This window comes from Neoarius graeffei, chromosome 18, assembly GCF_027579695.1.
Source record: "Neoarius graeffei isolate fNeoGra1 chromosome 18, fNeoGra1.pri, whole genome shotgun sequence".
In the NCBI taxonomy this organism is placed as follows: domain Eukaryota; kingdom Metazoa; phylum Chordata; class Actinopteri; order Siluriformes; family Ariidae; genus Neoarius; species Neoarius graeffei.
The window spans coordinates 66,352,358-66,361,254 of record NC_083586.1 but is presented as its reverse complement, the minus strand read 5'-3'; the positions used below and the strand labels follow the sequence as shown (position 1 = coordinate 66,361,254).

Below are 8,897 nucleotides of genomic sequence, written 5' to 3'. Positions count from 1 at the left end.
TTTCATGGTTACTCAAAAAACCATGAAAACCATGAATAACTATAAACCATGGTAAAACCATGGTTAGTTTTCATAGTAAAACCATGGTTAGTTTTCATAAGGGATGGATCATATTAAATCTTTAGGCGCTGAGCAGCGCTCTCGTGGGGGCTTCGTCCGCGGATCCTGGGCTGAGGCGCGGTCCTACTGACCCGAGACCATGTGCTTTCGAAGGGGGAGGCTTAGAGGGAGGTGCCTGTCAAATTTGGCTTCCCTGTGAGCTCCCCTGGCTGAGGTATTAATTTTTAAAGCCGGTCGGATCATATTAAATCTTTAGGCGCTGAGCAGTGCTCTCACGGGGGCTTTCGTTCGCGAACACAGGAATACCTGAAATAAAAAAATAATTGATAGAAAAAGGCTTTGGATGGAATGTCTTAACTATTGGACAAAATGGTCATTGGATAAAGTGTCCTGATCCCCTCATCTCCTCTCCATACTGAGCCTCAGCGTTTCCTCGCCCTCTTTCTGAATGACGGATGGAATTCTTAAAAATCGGAACGTGCCACAGTCACGAGTCCTGTTGTGATCACAACCATATACAGCACAAAGATATGGCAGAGCTAAAAGAACACTTAAAGCAGTAGAAAAACAAAGAGAGTTGCGCACATGTGACTATGTTTTGTATGGAATGTCACTTGGCCCCACGTTCGTATCTCCACCAACATGGCCGACATCTGGGTTTCTATTTTGCTTTGACGTCACTTGCAAGTCAAGGAATGCTGAACCAACCGAGGACGAAATAAAAACTCTACTCGAAAACAAAACCCCAAAAATACAAAAAAACAACAAAATATGGAATAAATGTATTTGATAGTAAGAACGTGTCTTTTTTTATTTTTCAAGAATTATTATTATCCCATTTTTCACAAATTGCTCCTGTCATTTCGCCGGTTTGTTTACATTCTAAGCGGAAATTATTTTGTCGGATGTTTTATTGAATTTGCAAAAAACCAAAATAAAACGCTCTGTTTCTCAAAATCCAGTGAATGTGGATAGAATAAAACAGTTATTCCACTCAATCTCATCGTACATGGATTATAGACAACTCGGTGCTACGCGCCTCATCGGCTATCAGCTCATGTACGACTTGATTTCATGGAATAACTGCTAATATATATATATATATACACACTACCATTCAAAAGTTTGGGGTCACTCTGAAATGTCCTTATTTTTGAAAGAAAAGCACTGTTCTTTTCAATGCAGATCACTTTAAACTAATCAGAAATCCACTCTATACATTGCTAATGTGGTAAATGACTATTCTAGCTGCAAATGTCTGGTTTTTGGTGCAATATCTCCATAGGTGTATAGAGGCCCATTTCCAGCAACTCTCACTCCAGTGTTCTAATGGTACAATGTGTTTGCTCATTGCCTCAGAAGGCTAATGGATGATTAGAAAACCCTTGTACAATCATGTTAGCACAGCTGAAAACAGTTGAGCTCTTTAGAGAAGCTATAAAACTGACCTTCCTTTGAGCAGATTGAGTTTCTGGAGCATCACATTTGTGGGGTCGATTAAATGCTCAAAATGGCCAGAAAAATGTCTCGACTATATTTTCTATTCATTTTACAACTTATGGTGGGAAATAAAAGTGTGACTTTTCATGGAAAACACTAAATTGTCTGGGTGACCCCAAACTTTTGAACGGTAGCGTATATATAAAAGGTCAGGCTAAGATTTAGGTGTATCAGAGCACTGATTAGCAGTGGCATGCACAGACATTTTGCGGGGCAAGTGCTCTGAGGGGAAAAAGGGCACTTTTTTGCGCATATGGAACACCTTATTATAAAAGTCTGAGATTTAAGCCTCCTCTTGTGTTCGGGTCGCCACTGACCCGCTTTAGTTTTTAAAGGTGTAAAACAACCACTTAATGTTAATTTATTACATCAAGGCTTTTTGACTTTGCCAGGAATCTCTAGTTGAACAAAATAGAAAAAGAAATTTTTGTTTTCCTAAATCTGAAAATGGTCTAGAAAAAAATATAATACTTGTGTGCAGTTGTTTCTGTATGCGACGGGCTACTTCACGACAAAATAATTACAGCTTGGGCTTAGAGGGCAAACAGTACATTTTCACTCGATTCATGTGTTAGCTGGCTGGTGGGGCAGGGGAAGAGCTGACTGACTGCCCGATGTGTTGTCTGCGCTACGACAAGGCCGTGGCTTCCAGGACGCTATGCTGCTGCAACCTCACATTGAATGCACTGCACGCTTGTTCACGTGACAGAGCAAGAGAGACAGAGGTCCGGTGTGTGTGCGGAGGGGGCACACATCGCGACATTATTTTCACACACGCTTTTAATGCCGTGGCTTTACTAAAAGATCATGTCGACATTGGCCTCAGTAAACTCATCTCATCTCATTATCTGTAGCCGCTTTATCCTGTTCTACAGGGTCACAGGCGAGCTGGAGCCTATCCCAGCTGACTACGGGTGAAAGGCGGGGTACACCCTGGACAAGTCGCCAGGTCATCACAGGGCTGACACATAGACACAGACAACCATTCACACTCACATTCACACCTACGCTCAATTTAGAGTCACCAGTTAACCTAACCTGCATGTCTTTGGACTGTGGGGGAAACCGGAGCACCCGGAGGAAACCCACGCGGACACGGGGAGAACATGCAAACTCCACACAGAAAGGCCCTCACCGGCCACGGGGCTCGAACCCGGACCTTCTTGCTGTGAGGCGACAGCGCTAACCACTACACCACCGTGCCGCCCCCTCAGTAAACTGTAAAAAAAAAATTCAAAAGGGCACTTTTTTGGACAGAGGGCAGAGGGGCAGGTGCTTGAGCACCACCTCATGTCTATCTGTGCACGCCACTGCTGATTAGCTCCACTAACAATGATGTCAGTGGAAGTTCCTCACAAAGATAAGCAGATCCATGTACAGTATAAGATTGAGTTTAATGACAGATTTGGAGGTCTTTAAAACCTATGACTTGTTTATAATTGTCTTTCTTTCTCATTTTTATTTACAGACATATCCAGAGAACATTCAGTATTACAAGCAGATTGTGAGTATGACTTCTGTACATATTTTTTAGAGTCCGTATTTGTGATGTATACTAATCATCATCCTGATTCATTTTCAGGGAGGAAATACAACCCTGGATGATGCATGTACGTACACACACACACACACACACACACACACACACACACACACACACACAACTGTATTATTGCAGAGATGTGTCTTTTATAACCTGAGAGATAAAGCGTGTGGTTTGCCATATGCTGTGTGTCACCACAGATTCGAAAGAAATGCCGATCACGAAGACTGACAGCGACACCAAACCAGCTGCGTTTCTGCATTATGACCATAGTGAGAGCCACCACACTACACACATTATACACACTGTACACATCATATATATATATATATATATATATATATATATATATATATATATATATATATATATATATATATATATAAAATCCATTTCTAGAAATGTTGGGATATTTTCCAAAATGCAATTAGAATTTAGAAATGAAAAATATTATAGTGACGACCCCGTACTGTTCCACACCTTCAGACCTGTTTACAGGAAGAACAGGAGTCTTCAGTCCATAAACATCCCTGAAGTGTTGGGAGAAGGAACGGGAACATTATAAAGTGGGAAACGCTTTACTGTAACAACTTTTCTGAAATGTGTTGCAAGAATCAAAACTGAAATAAGTATTTATTTAAAAAAAAAAAAGACCAATAAAGTTCATGAGGTAAAACATCAAATAATGTGCTGTTGTACTGTTTTGAGGTCAAACATTATTTACAAATCATTGTTTTCGGTTATAAGTTCAATTTCAACCGACTTTTTCTGATTTGGGGCTGTAAATCGTTACGGGTGTGAAAGCAAACAGTACTGAATATGTTGAAAGGATATTCAGTAATATCGTTGTAGTTTTTATGATTATTGCAGCAGGTGAGAATTTTCACGCGACATTGCATTTTTTAATTGCATTTCACCTCACAGGCAGCAGGGGGCACTAAACCTTGCACGCTGCTCTAAAGTGTCCTGTGATTGGTTGAATTTTCATAATGTCACATTTTGCACTCTGCTGAGGTTTTAACAGCATGGCTGTCATTGAAAAGCCAACCAACCAACCAAAAAAAACCCCCCAAACCCAGAAGTCACTGTTACTATATTCAGAAGTTAACACACATCGCATGCCATGCTAAATGTGCGTGTTCATGTGCTTGTTTGGTGCAGAAAAGAAGTCATACATGGACGTGCTTCAGTGGAACTCTCAAGGCTTTCCTGCATTTAGTGACCATTTTAATTACATCAATGGCACTCTGATCATCCTTAAAGACGGCACCTACTTCCTGTTCTCCAAGGTGGCCTTCGGAAACTGCAAAACTTTCAAACATGAGGTCAAACTGAGCACGGAACGTTACGGGACAACCCTCACCATCATGGTGGACAGGTATACACACACTGACACACACATGTCTGTCACATTGAAAAAGTATACATTACCCTTGAACTTTTTCACATTTTTCCACCTTACAACCACGAACTTAAAAGTTTTTTATTGAGATTTTATGTGATAGACCAACACAGAGTAGCACATAATTGTGAAGTGAAACGAAAATGATAAATGGTCTTCAAAATTTTAAACAAATAAAAATCTGAAAAATGTGGTGTGCATTAGTATTCACCCCCCTGTACTCTGATACCTCTAAATACAATCCAGTGCAATCAATTGCCTTCAGAAGTCGTCTAATTAGTTAATAGTGTGTATAATCTACTGTGTGTAATTTACTCTCAGCATAAATACACTTGTTCTGTGAAGGCATCAGTGGTTTGTTAGAGAACACTGAAGAACAAACAGCATCATGAAGACCAAAGAACTCACCAGACAGGTCAGGGATAAAGTTCTGGAGAAGTTTAAAGCAGGGTTAAGTTATAAAAAAATATCCCAAGCTCTGAACATCTCAAGAAGCACTGTTCAATCCATCATTCAAAAATGGAAAAAGTATGGCACAACTGCAAACCTACCAAGACATGGCCGTCCACCTCAACTGACAGAGCGAGCAAGGAGAGCACTGGTCAGAGAAGCAGCCAAGAGGCCCATGATCACTCTGGAGGAGCTGCAGAAATCCACAGCTCAGGTGGGAGAATCTGTGCACAGGACAACTATAAGTCGTACACTCCACAAATCTGGCCTTTTTGGAAGAGTGGCAAGAAGAAAGCCATTGTTGAAAGACAGGCATAAGAAGCCATGTAGGGGACACAGCAAACATGTGGAAGAAGGTGATTTGATCAGATGAGACCACAGTTGAACTTTTTGGCCTAAATGCAAAGCGCTATGTGTGGCGGAAAACTAACACTGCTCATCACCCTGCACACACCATCCCCACTGTGAAACATGGTGGTGGCAGCATCATGCTATGGGGATGCTTTTCTTCAGCAGGGACAGGGAAGCTGGTCAGAGTTGATGGGAAGATGGATGGAGCTAAATACAGGGCAATCCTGGAAGAAAACCTGTTGGAGGCTGCAAAAGACTTGAGACTGGGAAGGAGATTCACCTTCCAGCAAGACAATGAGCCTAAACATACAGCCAGAGCTACAATGGAATGGTTTAGATCAAAGAATATTCATGTGTTAGAATGGCCCAGTCAAAGTCCAGACCTAAATCCCATTGAGCATCTGTGGCAAGACTTGAAAATTGCTGTTCACAGACGCTCTCCATCCCATCTGGCTGAGCTTGAGCTATTTTGCAAAGAAGAATGGACAAAAATTTCAGTGTCTAGACGTGCAAAGTTGGTAGAGACATACCACAAAAGACTTGCAGCTGTAATTGCAGCAAAAGGTGGCTCTACAAAGTATTGACGCAGGGGGGCTGAATACTAATGCACACCACATTTTTCAGATTTTTATTTGTTTAACATTTTGAAGACCATTTATCATTTCCGTTTCACTTCACAATTATGTGCTACTCTGTGTTGGTCTATCACATAAAATCTCAATAAAAAACTTTTAAGTTCGTGGTTGTAAGGTGGAAAAATGTGAAAAAGTTCAAGGGGTATGAATACTTTTGCAAGGCACTGTAAATTATAACAAGAATCCCGCCGTTCCATTCGGGCCCTTCCTGTTTTTGAACGCTCAGAATAAAGAAGTAGGTCAGGCCAGAAGTGAGTCCTGTGGTTGTGCTGTGGTTGTGATGTTTATGTTTGTTTTCAGGTACAGCTCTGCAAACCAGATGAAGTCTCATGAGAAGAACATCTCCAGCAGCTACCTGGGTGGAGTTTTCAAGTTACACAAGAATGACAAGGTGTTTGTTTCAGTCAGCAATCCTAGCCACTTGATGGAGGCACAAAATGAAAACTTCTTTGGTGGTTTTATGATCTAACATATAAACTAGGACATTAAGAACGTGTCACACAAGTACAAACTTCATGCGTACGTTCATGAAGGATGCACACGCTATTCTTGTTCTTTTTTTTCCCTAAATTAACCTTGAATATTTTTTTCAATGATATTTAACATTTCTATATTTGATGACCTGGCAATATTTATTTAAACAGAACAACAGCATCGTGGGAATCACATTACTGTGTGTTTTTACAGTGAAGTCCGTGTAAGCTGGCGTGAACCGAGCACTCACACTCGGGTTGGGACCAAAACAACCAGTTTTAGGGTATTTTGAGCTTGTTTTTGCTAGAATGAAACTCGATTGTGTAATTTATTGAGATATGAGCTGCTAAACTGACCCTCAGGCTACAAACTGAGGCAACAGACAGAGCTGAAATGCTGCAGATGGACAATATGATATTTGTTCTGAATGTCCTGGAAATGCTGGATGAAGATTACAAAATGATTTATATTCATTATTTATGTAATTATCGAATCTATACTAATCAAAGTTCTCCTCCGTGAGCAGTTTAAGCACAAGTCCAGAGGGTGGGGACAAGTCTCTCAAGTACGGGGTGAGGGTTATACTGTAGGATGTGAGATCAGGTCCACCTCCACCCCCTGGACCTTTGGTGTCTATTAACAGTGTTCTAAAACCCCAACATCGCTCTTGTAGCTCATCTTCTTGGAGCAGCACCAAACACACACTGCCATGCTAGTGTATGTACTTTACTGAGAATAAACCCCCAACCAAACCGTATCTGCTTCATGAAGATCCTGGGGTGGGGGGGGGGGTGGGGGGGATATCCACTGATGGATGGGGTAAAGGGGGCAGTCAGTCATTATTTATTTACATTTAGTGTCTCTGACATTTCTCAGGGAATTTGTATCTTTTTAAATATTTTTCTCTCTGAATTATGATGTGTATTTCTGATTTAATAATAATAATAATAATAATAATGTTGTTGTTGTTGGAACAGTTATATCTTTGTATGCATGTAAAAAAAATAAACTAATATATTTGGTTGGTATTCTTGGTGGTGTAGTGGTTATCACTGTCATCTTACAGCAAGAAGGTTCCAGGTTCAAACCTCAGGGCCGATGAGGACCTTTCTTTGTAGAGTTTGCATGTTGTCTGGTTGCTCTGGTTTCCTCCCACAATCCAAAAAACATGCAGATTAGGTAAAATATCCAGCCACTGGGATTATACAAGCCAGTGCATACTTAGTGCCGGTCTCAAACCTGGATAGACCGGGGAGGGTTGTGTCAGGAAGGACATCTGGTGTAAAACCTGCACCAAATTAAATATGTGGAAAAAGATCCCCTGTGGTGACCTCTAACGGGAGCAGCTGAAAGAAGAAGATGATGATTCTTGGCTGATTCAAAATTGAAACGTTCTCAATTGCTGGAAAATTGCAAATATTATTGGTTAATATTAAGATTGTACCCCACCCCTTCAATGTTACAAGCTGTTTTGTGTAGAAATAAACAGGTTTATGCAGGTCTTTTTTTAGCTAGCAAAGTTACAGTATATTACAGGCTTTTAGCAGATGATCTTATCCAAAGTGATGTACAACACACCCAGGGGAGCAGTTGGGGGTTAGGTGCCTTGCTCAAGAACACTTCAGCCATTCCTGCTAGTTCAGGGAACTGAACCAGCAACCTTTTGGTCCCAAAGCTGCTTCTCTAACCATTAGGCTATGGCTTCCTCCTTTATAGTAATGTCAGATAATTAGCTATGCTAGTAAGCTAGCAGTGTTGTGCATGAACACACTAAATTCATTGAAAATGCTCATATTTTTTGGTGAACGGTGAACTGAACGAATCAGTTTGAAGCTAATGAATGTGTACGTGAGCACTGGTCACTCTGGAGAGAGAGAACAATGCCCATGCACCAGAACTAGAGATAATTTACCTTTCATACTGTGATACGATGTCTCAGGATCACGTCTTGGAAAATGATTACGTGACCATCTTGATTTTCTTGCACATTCCTTGTCTTGATCAGTGTTGTCTTCTGGCGATGTGCTCCGACGTGCTGGTACTGACACTACTGACCTGCTTATCTCAGTAAAGTTGGCTCCAAGAGCTTTCTAATGGCAGACAACACCAATGCTGACTACTGAAATTTGACATTTTAATTGCTGATCAAAACTTTTACTTTGGACTCAGAGCAGTTCATTTAAAAAAAAAAAAATCAAAAGGAATGAAGGAGAACTGGTTCATTTTAATGTGTGTGAACTGATCTTCAGCATTAAGTGTGAACTTGTACAACACTAAGTTAGTTAGATAGATGTGGAAAATTAATACAGTTGCCTGAACTAATGCCACACTTTTGTGGTTAATCAGTTATCAGTATGCTGGTTAGCTACTAAAGATTACACTCTTGCTGGAAAACAACAACAACTACGAAAAACCCTGATTTGTTACTAACGTCTAATGGGATCTACAGTTTCTGGAGACCTGCTGATTTCTGTGGGCTGCT

At 40.7% G+C, this 8,897-nt stretch overlaps 1 protein-coding gene across 2 annotated transcripts in view; it reads left to right on the top strand.

Annotated features, from left to right (window-relative positions):
• Positions 1-7,195, top strand: part of LOC132866489 (tumor necrosis factor ligand superfamily member 6) — a 10,288-nt gene extending 3,093 nt beyond the window's left edge. Inside the window, exons 2-7 of one of the 2 annotated variants that reach the window (XM_060899295.1) lie at positions 3,029-3,064; positions 3,143-3,170; positions 3,304-3,375; positions 4,265-4,481; positions 6,242-6,332; positions 6,629-7,195. In XM_060899295.1, the coding sequence (XP_060755278.1) occupies positions 3,029-3,064; positions 3,143-3,170; positions 3,304-3,375; positions 4,265-4,481; positions 6,242-6,332; positions 6,629-6,631 (447 nt within the window). In that variant the 3' untranslated portion in view covers positions 6,632-7,195. Of the gene's footprint in view, positions 1-3,028; positions 3,065-3,142; positions 3,171-3,303; positions 3,376-4,264; positions 4,482-6,241 lie in introns of both variants that reach the window. The other variant, XM_060899294.1, reaches the window with a different exon arrangement.
• Positions 7,196-8,897: the final 1,702 nt, after the last annotated feature.